General features: G+C 38.2%; 1 protein-coding gene across 1 annotated transcript; it reads right to left on the bottom strand.

The window, feature by feature from the left end:
- Positions 1-442: 442 nt before the first annotated feature.
- LOC149070713 (putative peptidyl-tRNA hydrolase 2) lies at positions 443-16,096 on the bottom strand. The gene is made up of 6 exons (XM_089248428.1): positions 16,002-16,096; positions 11,881-12,030; positions 9,742-9,831; positions 8,358-8,536; positions 6,686-6,800; positions 443-2,387 (listed from the first exon to the last, which is right to left on the bottom strand). The coding sequence occupies exons 2-6, from the start codon at positions 12,022-12,024 to the stop codon at positions 2,301-2,303; spliced, it is 615 nt and encodes a 204-aa protein (XP_089104554.1). The 5' UTR covers positions 12,025-12,030; positions 16,002-16,096; the 3' UTR covers positions 443-2,300.
- Between the last annotated feature and the right edge of the window lie 7,686 nt (positions 16,097-23,782).

The raw sequence follows: 23,782 nt of genomic DNA, 5'->3' as shown, positions 1-23,782 counted from the left end.
GCATCACTAGGTCACAGGAATTTTTTTAAAACGGGAAAAAAATAGAGTCGATAGGTGTCGCTGACATACATAAGTCAAAGAAAAGATACACAAATAACGAACAGAATGCCTACAAATTGTTTATTACAGCAGTATGTGTTTCACATGACCACCACCACCACAGGGGATAACACATTGCTGACGAGTCAGAAATCCAGCAATGGCAGAGTGCAGCACAGGTCTGGATGTATATGACACCTCTAGGCGGATCGTATCATTCAGTTTCGACAGATTTGATGGATCGGATCAATACACTTTTGTTTGACTTGTGTACATCAGCGCCACCTATTGGCTATTTTTTGAGTTTTTTCAGTCTTAAAAAAATTCCTGTGACCTAGCGATGGTAACCCTGTGCAAAACGTTCCGGTGTAATGAATTTTTAAAGTTTCTATTGACTTTTTGCCCACCCTGTATTATAATACAGTATGCAAGATTTTTTCCAAATAAAAGAATCAATTGCCAGAATAAAAAAGAGAAACATTTCATAATTTTCAAATTTCCTAATACTGATCAAAATTGAAAAAAAAAAGTGATTTTATAGTAGATGAAAACGTTTACTATCTATCTCGAAAACGCGCACATCATCGGCAAAGTTTAAGCATGCAATTGAAAAATAATAATAAAAACTCACCTGAATGTTCGGTGCAAAATTTCATTACATACAGATTTTAAATGATTACAAAATCTCATGATCATCAATATTGTATCATCATACTGTATATACTTGTGCATATAAGCAGAGTATTTCAACATAAAATTTGTTTCTGCAAGACGAAGGTTGGGGGTGTCCTTTCTGAAGCAGTGCCGTAACATTACTAGACACTTAATATTGGAGGGAATCTCCAATAAAGGCACAAAAAACCACAGAGCCAAAGAAAATTACTTCATTTCACAGCCACTCTCTTAAAAACACAAAATTCCAAGATGGAAGCCATACTCTAACTCACGCTCTCTTCCCACATGGAAGATTTTCTTTTTTCCCTCTCACCTTCCTTCAACAACGCATGAACAAAACAAAGCATGCTATGTGATATAAGGTGACAGACAGGCAGGCCATACTAAATTTATTTGTTACGTTCCTATATTGGTAAGGGGAAACAGGAGTTTGGTTTATATGTATGTCAATTATTGAGAGAGAAAAAGAATTGCAACCAGTTTTATCAACATCCACCTATAGTAGAGAGGGTGATACGCAACTCACACTCCAAATGTGGCTCGTAAAGCAAGTTCCACGTAACCTGTGAAATACGTTCCTAAAAAAAAAAAAGTATCACTGTGCAGAGCAATCATCAGTGTGTGGTCCGCAAACAATAGCTACCTGCTATATTTGATCAGCAGACTTCTTTCTGTTTTTAGCAACAACAAAGCTGGCAAAGTGCCTTGAGACAATTCACGGAATGTACCCTGTGAGGGAGTGAAGTGCAAAATTTCAGCCATAGGTGGGGGAAGAAAAACTATTGTTGTTGAGTGGTCATCAGTTGAACAATTTGGTTTCTGCAGTCATTTCTTATCAACAGAAGTTCCTCCTCCTGTTTGTTTTTTCTTCGTCGTTTTGGTGATCCTTCGACAGGGGAAGGCAGGTTGTACACTACAAGGCTTATATGCAAGTATATACAGTACCCATCCAATTTCGCTCATATACTCGTACTTACAACACACATACACTCATCTTGATACCATAACACTAAATCACAAACACTTAGGAAGCTCTCGAGTAAAATTTTTTTTAACCTGGTTTCAAATCCCACCTAACATTAGTAACAAAAAGGTTGCAGCATGTCGAGCTATTGACACACATTTCTCTACTTCAATAAATTCAACATTCACACAAGTTTCTGGATAACGCGAAACAATTAAAACGATATTTTTTATAGCCATGTCCATGGGCTGTATCTAGAGTATAATACAGTAAAACCCCTCTTAATGCACACCTCTCTTTTATGGACGAATCTTTTTGTCCCACCAGTGTATGCAAAAGAGAGGTTTTACTGTATTTTATACTTAAATCTTTTGCAGATTATGGTAAAAAGAACATACTGTAATATATATACACATATAAGTATAAAACAACACAAGAAAATATAGCACACTCTTTTTCGCAAACAATTTCATCAGGATGCCACCGCCTGAAACAAAATCAACCATTTTTTTTGCGAACATAAATTCTGCTAGTAAAAATAGCCACAATTTTTATAACTAGGGCACCGTTGTCTAATAGGGGAGAGAAGAAAAAAAACTGGGAATCGTTCGATGTGATTTTGCTAAAGCAGTCTTAAGGAACCTGTCACTCCGTCAACAACGTCCGTCCTTCCCATAATGCACAGGACTGTAGTCGAACCTGCAGGCACCTGTGGATGAAACGAAGTATGAACATTTTGTGCAATCATGTGGAAATTTAATGAAACAAACAACGAATTCAAACAAAAAGAATCCAACCAGAAGTGAACAACTGTTACTCAACTTAGCCATGCTGATGTATAGTACAAAGGTAACCGAAAAAGCTCTTGCCATGTTTGATCATCAGATAATAGAGGGAGGGAAGGGGGAAATACAGTAGAACATACAATAATCGAGGCCTGTGGGCAGACTAAGTTCAACCAGTCATGTACCCTTTCGCAAGCATACCATGACACATGACAGATAATAAAAAACCAGTCAGCCTGATGATTATTTTGCACGATTTTTACATTTTCCATTATGTTGCAAAAATATTTTTTTGCATAATTTTTACACTTATTACATACCCAAGTTTGCTTCTTTATTTGTTTGGAAATCAATTTACTTGTGATCAACATAGACATCTATCTTCTACATTGCACAGGGAGTTGTCTCTATCAACCAAGGATTGTATTATACGAGGTGACCCATTATCCCCCCCCCCCCCCCCACTGACTAATGTCTTTCCAATTTCGGACTTGGCTTTAAATAACATTTTAGCCTTGCAGCTAGATGTTGTATACTTTAGCATATGAAAAGACAACCTTACTAAGAGATTGCAATCGAAAAAAAATGAAAAGAGAAGCCAAGTTTCTGGTTTAGAAGTGAACTCTCAAAGTTGGGGTGTATTTTATTATCTTATGGGTACTTTTGTGTTTTCCACCTTATATTATCGACATATTTTTATTTTCATGCAAGCAATTCTTTTGTGATTGATCATTTAGATTACAGTTTAATGTGAGTGTTTGGCCCGAGTGGCATGGTGGTAAGATGCTCTTCTACCACTGTGAAGGTTGCTGTCACTGTCCCAGGTTCAAATACGGGGAAAATATAGATAAGACATTTTCCCTAACGAGCTTGCAGCAACCACCAATAGATGGTGCCTTCATTTCCAATTTAACTCATTAATGGCAGTAAATTGCAATATAGAGATATGGCCACAGTTGGTATTTGGTGAAGTAGTAGTTTAAAATGTCATCATATTTTGCTGTCCTCAATTGAGGACACTCAACTCGTAAAGTGTCATACTTTCTATTGATGTATTAAAAAAATCTTTTGGCATATTCTTTGTGCAATTTCAACAAAATATCCCAATATAGAAACAGAATTCAAAGCACATCAAGGTGCAGGCATTAAGTTGAGATTATACTATGTACACACAGCAAATTTCACATACTTCTACTAACTACACCTTGTGAGCATTCCTGTGAGGAACTTTCGACAAAAATTGGAGCATGTTGAAATGTGCTGTGCACCCAACATGAAGTTTTTTCTATTACGTGTGTTCAAGAATTGCAGCCATCTATCTTCCGAATGCAGAAGCAACAACATGCAGCAGATTATGTTTACCTGTTCATGTTGTGCGTGAACTTTAAATGTTGCAGACCTGATTGCTGTCTGTGGAGACATTTCTCTTAAATGGGAGATTGGTTCACATCTGCATCTCAAAGGTAGAAACCTACAAAAACCAATTTCAGTCATCCACCACTGTGCAAACACACTGAGGATCAAACCTGGGTCCTTACAATGAGATTCCATCATGATGTCAGCAGCAGCTATATCACATATTGTTATTCTTCAAAGTGTGAAATCTTTCATTGTTATTCTTCCAGCTGTGCAATAAACTAGGAGGAGAAAAGGGGAGAATGAAAATCGGGATCTTAGGAGTGAGGAAGTCCATAGGGACCTGCTGGAAGTCTGCCTTATTTGTGAAGGATTTCCTATTACTGCCTCATCATGAAAGACCTGTGGCACCCTTCAACACCTCAATTTCTATTTGCTAATGCCCAAGCTGTGATTGCTGTGAATGTGCAATGGCCTGTATTGTTCTGGTTCAATATCACACCGATTGCTTTTCTAGATAGGGACAGACTTCTTTCTGTATCAGTGACATTCAAGTGAAAATGTATGTAATTTTCAAACAGGATATGATTACAACGAGAAACCAAACATCAGGTCACATGACTAAGTAGACATTTACGAACCAAACACACAAATGCTGAACAAACAAACATTTGCAGTGATGTAAAACTAAAAATGTCAACAGACCACAGGACCTTTAAGATATGGAAAAGCCATGGAATAACAAATCTAGCTACATCATTAAAATAGTTTTTTGCTGATGATTGAGTAATCTACCATACCATAAATCATGAGTCAGACCAAGAACTTCTTCAACGCAATCTCAATTCCATCTCCCAATGGTGCTCTACAAATGCAAACATCTCAAAAACCGTTCTCATGAGAATTTCACATAAACTCTCACCTTTCGAAATTTCATACTCTATCAATAATTCTCCCATATCCCAGGTTTCTCAATATAAATACTTCAGTGTTATCATTTCAGCAGACCTGCGCTGGAATAAATACATTGATCATATCTATCAAAAATGTCTCGATAAACTCTTTCCTTTGCTGCAACCTTAAACACTCTACTCGCGATGTTAGACTCCTCTGTTATCAAACCTATATTTTTCCAGTCCTCTCCTATGCCCCCAAAATTTAGGACCCTTACACTGCTAGCAATATTGAGAAGCTGGAATCAATACAAAATAAATCTGCCCGCTTTATCTACGACAGTTGGTCCTCCTATGTGTCTGTCTCTGAACTTAAACACGAACTTAATTTTCTCCCTTTAAATACTCACCGTCTTTTTTCTCAATTAACCAAGCTTTTTAAGATTCTCCAGAGACATTTAAATTTCAATACCAGCGGTATTATCTCCAAGCCAACATATATCTCTAGCAGACTTGATCCCACATCCACTTAAGATAAACCCTACATCTTCGCTTCCACCGACTGCTTTAAATTTAGCTTCTTCCGCATACCATTTCTAACTACTACTACTTCACCGAACACCAACTCTGGACATATCACTATGTTGCAATTTACTGCCATTAGTGAGATGAGTTGGAAGTGAAGGCGCTGTCTATCGGTGGTCGCCTCGAGTTCGCTAGGGGAAAGCCCCCCCCCCCACTGTCGTTGATTCACCCATGCCATTTATATATATTTCCCTCGCCCAGCATTATTGTATAAATAAAATAATCTAATCACATAGGTGCAAGAACATCATACTTTTTTAAAAAAATTAAGCACCTTCCTAGAAATAGATCACTGGGAAGTAGCCCCACCCATATTTCAGAAGCTCCGGGAAATCGCTGCAATTGAAAATTAGGGGGTAAAATGAAATGAATGAAGGCGAATGTACAGTCGAGCTCTGTTAATATAAAGAGCGGAGAAACCTAGTGTTTGCTTGTGTATTAACCTTTAGTTACTACTTATATCCGTGACGAAATAGTAATGAGAAAATTAATAAGTAATGTAGTGATCTGTTTCCGTGTCGCTCTTAATTTACATATAGTGGTTCTGAGGAAAAATATTTTGGTTTTTGAATAAAATATTTTTATATAAAGAATTCGATTTTTAAATATTTTTGCAATGAAAAATGAATTACGTTGCATAATATGTGCAAAATCTGTAACTTTCTCACATTATTCAAATATACATTTCTCCCATTATTTATTATAACAGGAAAAAAAGAATGTCGTTAATTACACTAGTCAACAAAATAAAACTTTTTGCCATATGTGCTTAGCAAATAGGTGGATTTACCTATTTTTGGGGTACTGAATTCAGTAGGAAAAAAACACATTTTTCTCTATCACGCCACAGTTTGAGATACGCAACTATCACAACAATACAAACATATAATATTGGCTAATACTGGCTATACAAAAGTTATTAACAGCTAGCTGATGCAAAGATATATATTTTTGGAAAGAGAGAAAATTCATCTGCCCCTGCAGGGAATCGAACCCATGTTCTTTCACTTTCCAGGTGAACGTCCTAGACCCCAAGACTTACAAAGGCAACGAATGTCTCAATCTTTTCTTGGAGCTCGTGTGCACTGAACGGGACCGTACATGGATGGTCGGACACAATTCAGGCCAAAGCTCATAATTGCTGATAATGCCATGTTTCTGTTCAGTGCACACGAGCTCCAAGGAAAGATTGAGATATTCGTTGCCTCTGTAGTCTAGGGCGTTCACCAGGAAAGTGAAAGGACGTGGATTCGATTCCCTGCAGGGGCAGTTGAATTTTCTCTTTTTCCAAAAATATATATATCTTTGCAAATACTTTTTAGTCTCGCTTGACTGAACTCGACTGCATGTTTTGAAAGGGAGAAAAAAAAGTACAGAATGCTACTAACCTGGGTTCTTCCAGCATCTTGTACAAGGTATGATGGCAAACCCAGTTGTAACGCTTTTTTTTCTATTTCTATTAAATGCTGCGTGCTTTCACCTTTCAACACTATTTTTGTTTCTCTAAAGGAAATAGAAAGTAAAAAATTGTTTTTTTATCGTTAAAAATGCAAAGAAAAATTCTTCATAATCGAATTGAGATAGTCGTTAGCAGGGCTGGACAAACCTCTAAAAAATCTAGGTGTCAAAAATTATTTAACCGAAGAAAAAGGTTCAAAATAACACTGCTTTTGACTTTTCCAGAGCATAGTGAATGTTGGCAGATACGCTGCTCTATAAATTACAAACAGTTTGCGCTGCTTTCAGCCCGTAAGTAACTTAGTAACTAAACAACAGGGGTGGCTCATGAAGGAAGCACGTAGGCACCTCCTCCCCTGAAAGTTCCAAGTCATTAATTTAATTCTTCCAATGCATTTGACACCGTTGAATTTTTTGTTTCAAAATGAATTTGATAGATTAGGAAAAAAATATTTTTGGAAAAGAACCAATTAAAAAAAGTCCCGTAAAACACGGGCTACATGATCAAGGTTCAGTGGCGCTATCTATGGAGAGAGTTCTATATATTCTTCTTTTCTCTTTTAGGCACTTTACTTTGCACGGTATATGAGGTACCCTTTAGTAGCAGAAATACGAGAGAAGGGAGGAAAGGGGGATAATCAGCACAGGTTATTAGGCTTGTTTTGGGCACACTGAAAACACGTCCCAGGACACTGGTTCTGCCATCTCTTTTTCATCTTTCGAATCTGTTGTATCTTTTACATTAGAATATATTTGAATAAAAAAAATTTATATATTTTATAACGTTATCATAGAATTTTATATACCTTTTAAATTAGACTATAATATTATAACAGTATAAATTTTCATGATTCGCATAGCGTTGTACTATTATTTTTTGTACTGTATAGATGTACAGATAATGCGAAAAATAATTTTATAAACAAAACTAAACGTTTTCTAATACTTTATAGTTTTGCAATACTTTACTAATTGTAAATATTACATATACTTGACTTCCTATTTTCACCGATAGATGGCAGTATATTTGTGGGAATCTGCCCCACCCCCAAAATATCAGACCACAAGCCGCCACTGCTTAACAAAGAAAATTTTTTAGGTGCCAATGCCAATTTTTTTTAGTCGACTGGGCCCTGGTCGTTAGCTTTTAGTATCGTCAACAGTCCACAATATTGAATGCTGAATAATAATAGTAATCAAATGTGATAAAAAGAAATCAGACTCCTGTAAGTCAGGCATCTTCAACCCATTGCTCGCAAGCACCCACCATTCTCCCTGAAGCACCCAGAGTGCTCGTGTTTGATTTCGTGCTCGCAAGCACTTGATAACTTTGCAATCCAATTCAAGGATAGAAATTATTCTGATTTCATGAATTTGTATGTCAAACTTGTTGTAAGGGTGCTCTTTGAGGTTGGGTACAAGCAGTGCTCGTGACAAGAAAAAGGTTGAAGGCCTCTCAAGTAAGTGGTCAGGAACGCACACCTGCAAACAGGTTTTAATTTTCAGAATGGGCAAAAATTTGTCTAAAAAAACTTTGGAAAATAGGAAATTACCAGGAAAAACGACAGCAATAAGTGAAAAAATTATAGAACAGCTTCTTACCCATCCTCTTCCCACTGTACCAGCATCTGACCATATTTGCCCTGGTCCTGCAATAGTAACCTGTGTATGCCTAGAGCCGCATGCGCTACCTGTGCAGCGATTTTTCCAGCACCCATGTCGAGGCTCGTGTTTACGACAAACACCATCTTATATTCGTCAGCCATTTCTTCAGCTTCTGCCTGTAAAACAGATTGAAAAAAATCCATATAAGAAAGTTTTAGTTTTTTGCATATAAGAAACAAAATATTAACTTTATGAGCATTTTCTTAGCTTTTTCATATTTGTATTTACTGAAAATGATGTTTCCCCACAATGATATACATAAAAGTATCCAAATTTCCAACTATCACAGTATAACCACTCTTGGTTAATGATACAGTTGATGAGCGATTTACTACTGCAATGAGTTGTACCTGATGTGTGCATGTGCACCTAATAGTCTGAGTCTGTATATAGTGTTGTGAGTGAATTTTTAGTACTGCCATCTGTTTTTCAAACTATAAGTGAAGTTGATAAAATATTTGTACCATTGTGGACCTGCTGCTCTTTCTGTTGCGACACTTTTTAACAAGATAGATCTGCTCGCATTCAGTGTGATGTGCTGAGTAGAGACATCACAATCTCTTTTAACTTCAGTAACAGGTCCCCCAGAGTTGATGACAGTTGAGAGCGAGAGATTTTTCTTCTCAGCTCATAATGCATCAAAGAAAGAACTTTCTGGATATTAACGGCAATACTGACATCAGAAAAGAATGGCATATTGTTTAGGATTGGATGACTAGTTCGCAAAATGTGTTGGTTCATAAAATCAAGTGTTCACTGTATTCGAGACTGGAACAGGGTGCGAGTGAGGGATATTGAAATGTGGGCAGACAATTATTGAGAATTATCGTGTTTTAGAAATCCCCACCCTATTTTTGGGACCTAATTTAATTTGGGACGCAAGTTATTTCATAGAATAGTCACCAACACCCTAGTATAAATAGAAACATTTACCTTCCACTCGTGCTGAGCAGTTTACAGCAATGCAAGTTTATGTTATCTGACTATTGCGAATCACTATAGTGATAGCTGTGGCCGCTCCCTATGGGAGACAAGTTCACGAAACATACAAGAACAGCTTCCAGCATGTGACCTGAGTCTTCTTCGATCACCTGCTACAATCTCTTCATCGAGATGAACGGTGGCCTATGATCTGGTTAAGAGGCAAAAATCTGCATCGCAGTGTTTCCCGACATTTAAAAATTCTTCCAGAGATCATTCTGTGATGTATGTTGCAGTTTTTTCCACATATTTGGCTTTGGGGGGGACCCCCATGGAGCAAATATAGGAAATTAGGGTAAAAATGGAAGAGGATATGAGAGGAAGAAAAAGACAAACAAACCTGTAAAGGAGTTTCTAAGTCCCCTTCAGAGTTCTCAAAGATCCAGGCTGCCGCTAAGTCTGGAGATCTATTGTCTGTGTAAAAAAGTGCCTGAAAAAAAAATTGATGGATGTGTCGAATATCTCACAAACAAAACTTAAAACTAGTCAATTATTTTGTTCCTTAAAGGTTATACGAGGGCGGTTCAAAAAGTTTTTAGATTCATGCAGAGAAAATTTACTTACAACAAACATTTCAGTCGTCTTTCTCAAAATGACTTTTCGCAGCAGCAATACATTCGTCCGTTCTTTTAAACCAAATTTTAAAAGCAACCGACTGCATTTCTTTATCAAGGCTTACCAGCTTCATTTTGTAAGCCACTATAGCTTTTCCTGCATTAAAAAATCTGGTTCCCTGCATCTCATTTCTTGACAGTTCCGAAGAGGGGAAAAAATCACAAAGGGCTAGATCGGGAGAGTAAGGTGGGCAAAAATTTCAATTTTTTTCTCTTCCATAATGAATTCCTTTGTTCTGCGAGTGGTGTGTGCGAGATGTGTTGTCATAACGAAGAACCAGCTCACAAGTTCCCTGTTTCGGGCGCTTTACCAATCTGCAGTGTGGCAGTTTTTTGATCTTCAAGTGGAACTGCAACAGTATGGCCACAATAAGCAAAGAAAGTTGCTGCCATTTTCTTGCTGATGCTTCTTCCACATCGAACTTTGGTGGGTGGCGTTTCATCTGGCAACACCTGCACACTTATGCACTTTGCTTCTGGATTGTACTGATAAATCCACTTTTCATCCCCTGTCACATCCCAGATGCTACAAGCCAGCGGTTCTCAACCTTTTTGACTTGCAGAGCCCTTTCTGGCATATAATTTCTATGGCGGAGCCCCGTAGGTCTATTTTTTATATGTTCCTCAAAGTTACTGATTTATTTTTATTATTTAAAAACATTTACAATTATTATTTTTTTTTTCAAATTTTTTTCGAGCGGCCGTGGAGCCCCTACATTTTCTTGCTGATGCTTCTCCCACGTCGAACTTTGGTGGGTGGTGTTTCATCTGGCAACACCTGCACACTTATGCACTTCGCTTCACACGGAACATTGGTTGAGAACCACTGCTCTAAGCAGTGCCATCTTTAAACTTCTCTTTTTATGAAATGCCACCAATCAATGAGTACTGCCTTTTGCTCTTCTGTGAGGGGATGGGGAATCCATCAGGAGCAACGCTTACTGAGGGACAGTTGATCATGGAGGATGGAATTAAAGCTTCCGGAACTAGGCTAATGTTCAACATATTTGAAATGTGCGTTATTCACGGATCCTCTCTCACAAGCGTTTCGATTTTCCAGGCGTTTTACCCTCTCTTAAACTCTTTGTACCAGTTAAAAACGGTACCATGTGATGGCACATTCAGGGAAGGTTGATTGCAACCTTTGGTGGAATCTGCCCACCATCAAACCTTTCGAAAAATCATAAGAGATCATCACGCGAAATGCTTGTCTACTGAGCTCCATTGTTAATTGCAAAATGGCTATTTCATTTTTTACCACAGAAGAAAAATATCATGTTAATCTATGCAGTGTTGCCACCTCGCCGGGTCTTTTAAAACAGTAAAAGCTATCTTTTGAAGCCAGAATAATGATATTTGAAAAATATTTTCAATACTAATTTAAAACTTTTTGAACCACCTACGTAAGATAATATAAACTGCGGATTAATGATAAAAAATTTCAAAATTTATGATCTTTGCATTAGACAACTGATTTTTGAAAAAAAAGATTAAAATTTGTATATGATACTGTCAAACCTTAAAATCGGCCAAAGAGACCAAGACATTGGCCCAGTTGACCTAGAAAATGTCTGAATTTCAGCCCCATCCCCCCATATATATATCAATCCCTGTGATTTGGGGGTCATTGTCACGTTGACATATTTTTTGTGATAATTATGCTTAGGCTATAGCGACCCTAATGAATGATCAAAGGAATCAGAATTTTGATATCATAGGAATTGATATACAGGGGCTAGCCAAATTCCTAGATGGAAATACTAACAGTTTGTGAATTGGTCGATTTCGAGTTTTGACAACAACATACACATTCAAGAAATGAAAAAAAACAAAACTGCTATAATGTAATCAGAGAAGTAACTCACCTTCTCCGCAGCATTTTTACTGATGCCCATACCAGTGAGTATCTTCAAATATTCTGGATTTGGTTGCCAATTAGTGACATTAGTCACAACCCCTGCATCAGGTGGACTTTCTTGCCCATCACCTTCCTCTCTTGGCTCCTGCATCGCAAACTAGGTGCAGTAGCCAAATAGAGGGGAAAAATTGTTTTAATTACATAATTTGGAAATGTTTTCACAATCATTAGAGAAGTTAAACGCAACTGCACAACTACATTAACAAATCATGAATAACAACCACCAGAACATTTAGCTAACTATAAAAATAACAAGAGTTTAGAACCGTTCGTCTCTGAGAGAAAGATGGCATTCTTGTTTCCTGGAAACAGAACTCATACTATTGGATGGAATACAATACAATGAAAGCCTTCAAGTGCAGACTTTATCGATACCAACTTCCACTAGTGACAGAGTTCAGCTCAGGTGATGCGAGAATTCTAAAGAGTAACTATTTAACAACTTACCTAACCATTGATCAACCACCTAAACTGAAGCAATTCTCACAAATGTAAAGGCGGATTCCCACCAGTGGCATATTTACGGGAGGGGGGGTTTAGCCTATACAGCCTAGGGCAATAAGTTCAGATGAGCGGCAAGTTTAAGGAATGAGTGGTCAAGAAAATTAGCAGAATAGGAGAAAAGTGACACAAAATGTGTATAACCCTCAATAAATCTGACTCTGTGTAGACAGCTAGTGATTAAGTCAGCCGAGGGCTTGTTGCATAACAATGCAAGACATACTGCTTTAGGGGATTTCCTAATGCGCTTACTTAAATGCAGAAAGATTCAAAAGCGATGGGAACCTGGGCGGATTTGGATTTTAAAGGTTCAGGAGCCTTATTGCCGATACTTTGCAAAGTTCTTGGCAACACTGCAGTTTTCACAAATTTAGTTTTGGGAACAGCTACAGTATAGTCCCTCATTTCCTTGTCAACTTTTTTTGGGCGAGTTCTTTACTGAGGAAAGATATTTTTTTTTTCTTCAGTGCTCTACTGGCACTGGGTTGTCGTTTTCTTTCTTTCCAGCACCATCTGTGATGTAGGAGGCACTATAGTTTGAATACTCCTTCCATAACTGAAAGGTTTCCAAACAGATTTTTCTTTGTCATCGAGCTCCAGTCAAACAGACTATAGAGGGCGCTAACTTTGATCATCCTTTGTTTCTTTCTGTATTGTTCGAAGCAGCCTTCCATTTCTTTATATTCTATTTGAACGCATGCAGCCGTGGCGTACCTTTCTCCATTATCAGGCCAGGTTGTACTGTTTCTCTTTATCATGCCTTCTGTGTTTACTGTAGTTGAGGAGTATCAGGATGTGCTCTCTAAGAACCTCTTTTTTGCATCGTTGATGCTAATCCCATAAACATGCTTTTATTGAACCCAGAGACTGTTTTTGACTAAACCTAGAGAAGTGTTTTTGCCCTGAGTTGTATTGTTCAAAAGAGTTCTCATTTTTCATAGTTTTCAATCCCATATCTGGTCTAGGATGTTATGTTTTTCACAGGCCGTAATTTGTTGGGGGGTTGTGGGCAGGAATCACTCCTTCAAAAAAATACATTAGGAATGAACAAACAAGGTGAAATATATATATTGAGTAAATGTTCTTTGCTCTCCCCACCAGAAAAAGTTGAAATGACAGCCTGATTTTTCATCTTGATCCCTTCTTTGTTTGATAATGTTGTTTATGGCTGTTCGTTTTTTATCGTCCTTTTTATTCCTTATCAGCAATTTTTTTTCTTTTCGCAAGAAAGACATTTGAAAGCACGACTTTGTTTCACTCTTATCAACTTCTCGTCATGCTTTTGGATGTTTTTCTTGCCAAAGAAAAAAATCACTGACACATTGCTAAAAGGGATTATACTACAGTTCCATTTTAAAACCACTGGCTCACACGATTTCTTTTCTTGTGCATGAAGTGGAAAGGAAACCTCTTTGTTTCGGAAGTGGGTAAGGCACATAATTAATGTGTGGTGCAAATGACATCACTTTACTCTGTCACTTAGCATTTTATGAAGCAGTGTTGGTCAAGTTGGGGTGATTTTTCCACCAGGAAGATCGTTGTGCACCATGGTACCAGCGAACGCAGGCCTGAAGGAAGTGTATAAATCTTCATGAACTACTACCACTTAACCATACATTCACCTCGTACACATTCCTATACGGAATTTCCAACGAATCAGGTTGGAATGTGCCACTATGACCACTCGACAACCATAGGTGCCATCTTCATGGACTTTTTCTTTCAAACCGAGAACTCAGCTCAATCACCATGGAAATTTTACTACCCATAGAATTGTGCCAGAAGCGCAAGTGTGTATACCTAAGTCTGAGTGCTCATCTAGTGTTGTGTCTGATCTTCCAGTGCTGTCATCTATATTTCAGAGGTGAAGTGTAACGATTAAATATTTGTACCTTTTGTACGCCTGTTGCTCTCCGTTGCAAGACTTTTTAAAGGGAGAAATAAGCTCACATTCGTGCCTCAAAGTTGGGAGACCACCAAAACCCTACTTCAGCCGACTCCAACTGTGGTGTTCAAACTTGGGTCCTTATGATGTGAGTCCATCACCTCGACCACAACAGTGGCTATCTTCATGGACTGGAATTTGTCTAACACAACTCCGCTACACTTCGATAACAGGAGTAAGCTGTACACAGTTGCAAGCGGCTTCGGAACAGATGCAGTATGGTCCGCCACGACTTTGGCGACTTTTTTCTCGCGATAAGTCGCCAAGACCGTCGTAATGCTTCTCTGGGTTGCCGTATTTTTTAAACACTTTTCCGGTTTCGTTGGGCGATACTAGATGGTGCTGGCTTCAACAAACAGGATTTTTCTTTTGTTCACAGCATTTTTTCAAAAATTCTAAGCAGCCGTTGTTCCATTTCCAGCGCATCTCTCTCTCTCTCTCATTATTATTCCTCCCTTCTGTAGCTCTAGTTATTTGGATTATCTACTGCTCAGGTTGTATCATGCCATTTTATTATTTCGTTGTATTTAGTAGTTATTCATCCATTGCCATGCCTTCTGTTTTATCGGTTTATTATTTAAAATGAACCTACAGAATTTTTCATGCCCGGATCCGTTTACTTAAAGAAAAGGGTCCGGGTTTTAATTTTAATGCATAGAATATTTATTTATTCAACATGCCCGGATCCGTTTATTTAAAAAAAAGGGTCCGGGTTTTAGTTTTAATGCATAGAATATTTATTTATTTATTCAACATGCCCGGATCCGTTTATTTAAAAAAAAAGGGTCCGGGTTTTAGTTTTAATGCATAGAATGCATTCCGGGCCCAGAATTATTGCCCGGAATTCCTTATGCCCCGATCTTTTTATTATTAAAAAAATGGGCCAGGTGTAATTTTTTTTAACTGATATTTTTTTCTATTTTTATGCTTGGTGGTTTCTATTATGTTTTGCACGCTGATGTTTTTTTTTCGGCGTCCGTAGTGTCTGACGGCCTTGGCGACTCTTCGTCGGGCCATCAGACATGTGTGGCGCCAAATAATCGCCAAGTGGCGGACCATACAACAGCTGTTCCGCGGCTTCATCTATCCATCTACCGCAGTATTATAACAAAGAGCCTGCTACAATCTACACCTTGGCAATGCACTAATCACTGATCTGTGTCACGAGTTTTACAATAAACAAGCACATGGGGAAAATTAGTGTAGTTTATTAATGAATATTTAGTATGTATTTCACTATTGGATTTCTTTCGATCAATCAATAACTGCATAAACTATGCTTAACGTAATTATAGGTTTTACCTATGTTCAAAATTTAGTTCACAAATACATCACTTTACACATTAAAACAAGAAAAGATTCATCATTTAAAAAGTGTGAAATATATACATATGTAGAGGAAAATCTTTTTAAAATTTGTGAATTATTCATACTATAATTATTCATAAGAATATAAATGAATCTCTATCACTGGTCAAATATAAACATAACCTATCGCTAAAATGTGGTAATTTATATATAAAATAATGTAAACAGCACTTTAATAACAATCGAATTGTCAAAATTTCAATTAACATTTGGTAAAAAATTATAGAGGAAAACAATAAAAGGGCTGCGCCTACTGCCAAATTCCGAGATCGAAAAACGTGAAAACGCGTTTTGCGTTGTAAACACGAGATCCGTTGCCAAATACTAAAAATGCAAAAATATGACGACGCCTTTGCATCGGCTAGCACTGCGTCACTGGTGCTTCTTTTCTTTCAGAGACACTAAAAACATAGGTGGAGATCACTGAGCTATAAGTAAACGTTTGTACTTATAGCTCAGTGGCGGAGATACACTTGGAACTCTGTGGAGGGGGAAGGGGCACGATGATGATGATGTCAATTCATATATACATAGATCAGTCGACTCCACCTTCGACGCTGGAGAGGGGGCAATGCCCCCCCCCCCGTCGATCCAAGGAGACATCCAAAACAAAAGATCTCCACACAAGCAGACGACAGGTAAGATTGTAAAAAGTGAATTTCCACACTCCACTTTATAGTAGGTGCTGCCATCTACTCTCAAATTTTAAAATGACTCGCGTGGTTATGATGAAGTTCAAAGTAAAAAACTATATTCTTTATTCCGCTTAGTTCCTTATAAACAAAGCTCATAAACTGAACTGGAAATTCAAACTGAAAGTTCGGTTATTTTATTTGAGCATAAGGAGACGTCAAAATCAAAGAACCTCTTAATGAGCAGACGACAGACGGTTTGTTCCGTTCCCTACAAGCTAAGCTCACAAACAGAACTGGCAGTTCGAACTTCCAGTTCAGTAATTTTTTGAGAACATAAGGAGACGTCCAAAACAAGAAACCTGGAGAGAAGCAGACGACAGAAATTCTGAGATTTGATTTATATACTGTTGGTGCTGCCATCTAATCTCAAAATTTCAAGCAACTCATGCAATGATGATAAAAAAAGGGAGAGAGGGAGTTCTTTGATATTTTTTAGCATAAAATGTTTTTATGAGACGAAAATTTCAGTAACAAAATTCGTACATTTGCAATAATCGATTTTTTTATGTAGGAAAAATAATTATTTCTTTCCACAAAAACATACGTATTGTCCGTATGTATCAAACAAATAAGTGAAAATACGGATTATGTGGTCTTCAGATAGGGTTACCAGATTCAAAACTGAAAAAGGAGGACGCCTGGTGCGAACCTTAGGCAGTGCCGTCTTAACGCATGCCTCCCCCCCCCACCCCCCGGGCCGTGCCCGAAGGGCATCAAGAGAAGAGATCCTCAGAAAAACGAGACGTAGTTGGATTTTCCGAGAATTTTTCAGGTAGGGCCTCCAAAAAATCCCTTGGCTCGGGGGCCCATGCACGACCACCTAAATTACACAATTCTAGGTGGTCGTGGCCCATGACGTTATTAAGACGATCCTGCCTGTCAGCCCCACCCTTGTGGGGGCCATAGAATTTAGTACTTGATTCCTTTACTTCTATTAATTTACATTAATTAAACAAACACAGCAATAAAAAAATTCGAAAAATGATCAAAGTTACCGAATTGCAACGTATATTTGATAAAGAGATGATGAAGAGCTTTAAAAGTATGACAAATATTTATATCTGTTCAATATGATTCGAGCCACGATGAAGTGTCAGTAAGTGGACTCATGGCCCTCACAAGGGGGAGGCTGACAGGGCCCGGGACGATTCTCATCATTTTTTTATTTTTTCACGCCATAAATTCCCTATAAAGGGCCGCAGTGAAAAGTCTGGTCTGGAGGCTCGCCACAGGTCTCATCCTAGGGACCCTGTTCCAGGATGTGGGGACTATGAGTGGACCACGCTAATTACTATTAATAATTTATGAATTTTGTAAAACTAATTTAAATGTCATTCCCTCTCAATGGATCGTGTTTGATTACGATCCAGACTATCAACGCGTTCCTGAAATAATGAAAAAATGAGTGTAATAAAATGCGTTCTTTTTTTCTGAAAAAAAAAATTTCCCGTTCAAGATTTATGTTCGTAACTCGAAATTTTTTTAAGTTGGGGAGCAACTGCATAAAATTTTTTTAGAGGGCTACAAAAATTTTTTTGCATTTGGGCCGCGAAATTCTCCTAAGCCCGGACCTGTCTTCGATTTTTGAATTTAAATATCTCGGGGAATAATGCAGTTGAAACATGTAAGCGAAAAAGCAACAACTGTCTAATTGGAAGTTAGAGGGCGGGAGGGGGACCGTATAAAAATTTATATTTTCTATTTAGTGTACACTGTATTTTCATCCCCAAAACTCGTACAGGGTGATTTCTGGTCACATTTTGAGAATTTTTAAAATTAGAACCAAACCACTACGACGAACTATTGATGAGATAAACAACAACACTCCAAGGAGAAACCATTGAATCTTAGAATGGTCATAATATTACCAATAGGCAGGGCCGCAACTAGTGGGGGGGGGGGGTCTGGTGCCACGGGCGCATCACAAAAGGGGGCGTAAATTTAACCATTTAACCTATCCTTCAGCATTACGGGGGGGGGGGGGTTCCTAAATGAGTAGTTGCCCCGGCTAACCAAGTATCCAAATGCGGCCCTGCCAGTAGGTATCCTATTTCTGACGAATCGCCGTTACATTGGGTATTTTTTTTCTTTTAGATACATTCTCAAGTTTGTAATTTACACCTGGTAGCATTTCTTTTACTTCTTATAGGTCAAACTAGACAGTTGATCCACTAATGACCCACAAAAATCATGTCCCTATTCTGTAGAACTTGGTTTACTGCACGGGGCCCATCTGGGCACTTCTGGCACCGGGGTGTCAAGTGACAATTAGATCTAGTTCCGATTTTCGAGAGTAAATATGCAAATAGGTAGGTAGGAATTTTTAGCTAGGTAGTAATGCCTCTCACAGAAAAATAGCTTTTATACGTGGGCGTATGATAATGTTAAGACAGTCCCGGGCGGTCTTTATGAAAATTGTGAAAGGCTAATTAAAAAACTCAGCAAAATAATGTGAAGTCTTGCTTGCAAAATACATCCCGTATTTTGGTTCGTAGCCAGGCGTATAGAGTGTAGTAATCGGAGGAATTTCACCCGTGGGAACTCACTCCTGGATGAGATCTCGTAGCAAACGAAAAAATAGCGTGTTAAATAATTTCTGTTCAATCATCAAATAAACGGGAATAATGGCAAGCAAAAGCAGTACCCAAGTACCTGGATAACTGCTATTTCCCTGCCTAGTTTATTCCGAAGAATGCCACAATATGGGGCAGATTCATTGCGAAAATCCGAAACTATGACGAAGAGGCAGGTCAGGACGAACGACTTCGCAGCTCTCAACGTCCTGTCCGTAGAAGCTGAATTCCTGGTTACCTAAGTTCGAAATTGCAAATGTGAACTCTGAAAAACTAATGATCAAAGGCCTTGATCCAACATCAGCAGATGAGGAAATCATGCTCTCACTCTAAAGCAGTGGTTCTCAACCGTTTGGGAACCGCGGCCCGGTGAATCAAATTTCTATGAGTCTACGGCCCGGTCTGGAATAGCTTACTCTTTCATAAGTTAATAATAATAAACAACCAATTACCTTTTGATTGCGAGCTAATTATTTAATTAATTAAAAACTCATTTAATCAATTAATTAATTAAACCCCTCTTTAATTGAATAATAAATTTAAACCCTTTTAGTTAATTGATTAATTAATTTAAACCCTTTTAATCAGTTGATTTACTTAATTAAAACACGTTTAATGAATTTAATCCATTATTATCTTATGGAGTGATGCAACCTTTTTTCAGTAAAGTACTAATAACGTGCAGACAAACATAAACGAAACGTTTTATCAGCAACTGCAGTAAACATCCTCATTGCTTAGGCGCCGGAACCTGGGTACTGAGGCTGTTTGAGCGCCCCATTATATTTTACGACGTGGCTGAGCCGCCAATAATCAATATACAATGCAACGATCTACCCCCTCTCCTGCATAAGGGACAAATGGCAACTTTCAGCCCCCCTCAATGTTTTCTTCATTTCGGTGCCTCTACCTCATTAAAAGATTCAATTGGTCATACATAAATCAATCTAAAAATATCTTAATATTCAATTTTATAGAATAATTTCGCATAGTGTGTAAAAATACGAAGTTTTCATTCATAGTGGGCAATGGAATTTTTTGTGCTGACATCGACGCAGCACTTATTTATTAGCACTATTTTAATAACTTAATTAGTGTAAAATATATTTTACGATCGAACTTTGTATTTAATCGCAGCTAGAAAGAAGGTAATGATATAAAATAAAAATGTATACAGTCGGCCCCCCGTATTCGCGGGGGTTACGTTCCGGGAGTGACCGCGAATACGGAAATCCGCGAATAACAGAAACCATAGGTTTTTTATTGTATATCTCGTTTATTGAATATCATGAGAAAGAGCAGGGTGACGCAGAGGTAGAAGGGAATGTAAAAGAGGATGCAGCGATTGTTGGCGATGTTTTCTGAAAGAATGTTGTTGTTGTTGTTGTCATTTTTCTGTTTGCCGTGTCTTCTTCATATCATTAAGTATGTCGGAGTATGTTGGCAAGGCTTCCTCTACTAATTTTTCTACATGTGAAGAACGTAAAATAGAGGGATTTATGTTATGAAAATAATCTATTGCTGATTTCAGCTTGCGAATCTCTTTCGCTATGTTACTTGTGGTGAACTTGTCTTCTACTTCTTTATCTCGATCTTCTTTATCTGGTACTGCTTCAGTTTCAGTAACAGTTAGCTGCATTAACTCCTCCTCGGTCAACCCAATATCAAAAGAACTTTGAATAGCATGTATTCACTAACAAGGTACCTCCTGACTTCCGAAACGAAAAACCGTTTAAACTAATCCAGGAAAAGTGATTTCATAGTCCAAGCCTTTTTATTGTTCGTCCAAAATACTGGGAGCTTTGGCTTATCCTTCCCTTCAACGCTCGCGAATTCGCAGATTTGAAAATGATGGTGGGCTTTATCATGTACTCATACGCATTTGCGCAAAACAACATAGTAAGTCTATCTCTACTTGCCTTAAAACCAGGAGCTCACTTTCTTCCTGTTGCTTTGCGGCATTTTCTTCCAAAATAGTGTAGTTTCGTCAGTGTTAAACACCTGGTGAGGTGCAAAACCCTTCTCTTTAATAGTTTTCTACAATTTTTTCGAAATTTTCTAGCTTGCCCCTGGTCGGCAGAGGCTTGATCGTCAGTGCTTTTTACATTGCGCAATCCGAATCGTTTCTTAAACTTATGAAACAACCTTTACATACATAAGATTCTGATGAAATAGACGTTTCACCAGCCCTTTCCTTATGGAATAGTAAAATTTTTCGCATTTTCTGTTATAATATTACAATCAATTGAAATACTTTTTTGTGTCAGTCTTGTACCCACAAAACACAGCATTTTCTGTACGTAAAACACATGGATCCCATAGGTGCTACAAAGTTTTGACTGCCACAGGTGCAGCTACAGCTACGGCTGAACGAATTTCAGATTCCATTTTCTTGATATAACTCACCGAACATCCGTTGATTCCGTAATGGCGGACCACAGAAGGTATTGACTTCGCCAAGCAGTCAATATATCAAATTTTTCTTGTCAAGTTTTCATTTTGATTTACCTTTTCAAAGCATTATCAGTAGCACTAGAAAAATGAGCCATCCTAAACAAGCACAACTCAAATTTTGTAAATAAAACACGTGAACGACGATTGCTGAGCATTTTAGAGAAAAATTCCAATAAAGGAAAAAACCGCGAATACGGGGGGTCGACTGTATGTTGTAACTCACCATAAAAAAGTCCACTGAAGAGCAGAAAATTGTTCAGTTTTGGACGAGACACTCTTTTCGGTATATTCACGATAGATGCTTATGTTAAATTGCGTAACTTGATAAATTACAAAACTTTGATCGCGATTTTTCTACTCTAAAACTTAAACTTTTCTCTATTTTTTAACAAAAATTTAGATTTGTGAACCTATCCACACTAGAAAAGAAATCAAAACAAAAACCCTCGCAACGTAATTCACTGCGTTTTTGAAAAAAAAACAGTATTTCAGTTATCACCAGTAGTTATGTGCACCTTGATGACCAATTCAAAATATACTATTTTCTGTGTGCAGCAGGTGTTTCACTGATTAGTCGCTGACATTTGCCACGCATATGTAAAATACTTCGTTCGTTTCTGAGCACACGTACTAAATCGTTACAATGACTGCTAGAGGCTTTTACCACTGGCCATAAATAACGGGTCCAATGGTCGAAGGTGGTTTTCTATAATATTGCCCGGAAATTCTTAATCACTCACAATTATTCCCTTTTGAAGTTATGCGGCTTGGTCAATGGCGAGTAGCACAGATGTTTTTCCAGTCTCCAAGGAACGTGGGATACCGAGTGGATGGCATTATTGCCTTCAAGACATTTTCTGTGGTGCCGACAATGGCAAACCGTGAACACGCAAACAACAGGGTCATCTGGTTGTCAACAGAGGGCCCCGAAGCAGTAGTATATTTTGAGGGAAAAGCACGGAGAATATGGGAAAACGCTCCCAACCCCTGATTTATTGTTTGGGTCTCGTGAAGATAGATACTCAAAAATACGAAAAGAAAAAAAATACTAGTTTCGAGGGAGGACCAGAGACATGTTTCCCTTTCTTTGGGTCTAGCAACAAAACGAAGGATTTTCAGTGCGATAAGGGGAAGAGGGATCCTATAATTGCGGCTGGAAGATTTTGTTCTGTAACTCTAGATCAGTGGTTCTCAACCTTTTTTTGTCCATGGCCCCCTTTCAACCATTTCTCATTCCTATGGCTCCCTCTTGCGAACATGAATAATTTTCTAACCCCCCCCCCCCCGCCCGTTTTTCCATTAGAAGATAGTTATTCAAAAATTGTCTGAAGTATATAAATATGTTTGAATTTAATTTGATTAATTTTTAATTTATGAAAATAACGAAAGAGCAAAATAAACGTAATAGAATACAGTAAAAAAAAAAATAGAATAAATTATTTTTAATCAATGTAAATTCTGCGCTTGAAGATGACACAAAGTCATCAAGTTACTGTACTGGATGAAATTTGTATTATTTCAAATTAGTTTTGTGACGATTGGTGAGGTATATACGAAGCGACGAACATGAAGCATTCCTTTATTTTGCATTCACATGCGAAACACACAACCCTTCGTGATGAAGGTTAAAATCGAACTCCTTGAGAATGTCTTCGTCTCTCGATACAACTTAAATCTCACGTGTCTCGTGAATAAAAGTATTACTGTACATCCTTGTTAACAGCTTTCCTGTTACATACTCCCCCTCTGGTTTCGCGGACGTCCCGGCAAGGAACCAGCAATAGGCGTTGTGGGAGGTTGTTCAGTGTTCTTGTTAGTTCCAACTTTGAGTGGTCGTCCCTTCTTTCGTGATGGCACTACGGATACAGCATCCGGTTTCGCACATGGTGTGAGAGCAGAAGTACGATATACGCTGACAGAGACACCCGATTTGGCCGGATCAGCGACTATGTACCTCGTAGGCGATCTCTGGGCTAGCACAGGGTACGGTCCATCTCGTTGTGGCGTGAACTTTGTCGACCAGTTCTTCCTTCGAGAACTCTGTTTGGAACCGTTGTCAACATAACCTTTGCGTTCATCCCGTTTTTGTTCCACTTTCTGCTTCACAGAAACTCTTGTAAAGCTTTGCATGGGAGTCAACCTGTTTTCACGACTTCTTTGGGCATGGCTGCGACCTTCTGATCGACGCGCGTTAGGGTTTTGATCCGAATATTTAATGTCGCTCCCCCTGCATTTATCGTTCCCTTCTCTAGCACTGCTTATACTTGTTTGGGTCGTTGACTCATGGAAGCTATTGCTAGACGTTATTGTTTG

The sequence above is a fragment of the Pholcus phalangioides genome, unplaced genomic scaffold, assembly GCF_987345545.1.
Source record: "Pholcus phalangioides strain wild (caught in Gottingen) unplaced genomic scaffold, Ppha-v1.0 ptg000020l_1, whole genome shotgun sequence".
Lineage (NCBI taxonomy): Eukaryota > Metazoa > Arthropoda > Arachnida > Araneae > Pholcidae > Pholcus > Pholcus phalangioides.
This window is presented reverse-complemented; position numbering and strand designations above follow the sequence as displayed.

Bases quoted from the DNA above. Each gene is read 5' to 3' on its own strand.
- LOC149070713 (XM_089248428.1), bottom strand. From the start codon at position 12,024: ATGCAGGAGCCAAGAGAGGAAGGTGATGGGCAAGAAAGTCCACCTGAT. The intron at 9,832-11,880 runs GTGAGTTACTTC...TTTTTTTTTCAG, and splicing joins GTAAAAATGCTGCGGAGAAG to GCACTTTTTTACACAGACAA. The intron at 6,801-8,357 runs GTAAGAAGCTGT...TATTTCCTTTAG, and splicing joins GTACAGTGGGAAGAGGATGG to AGAAACAAAAATAGTGTTGA.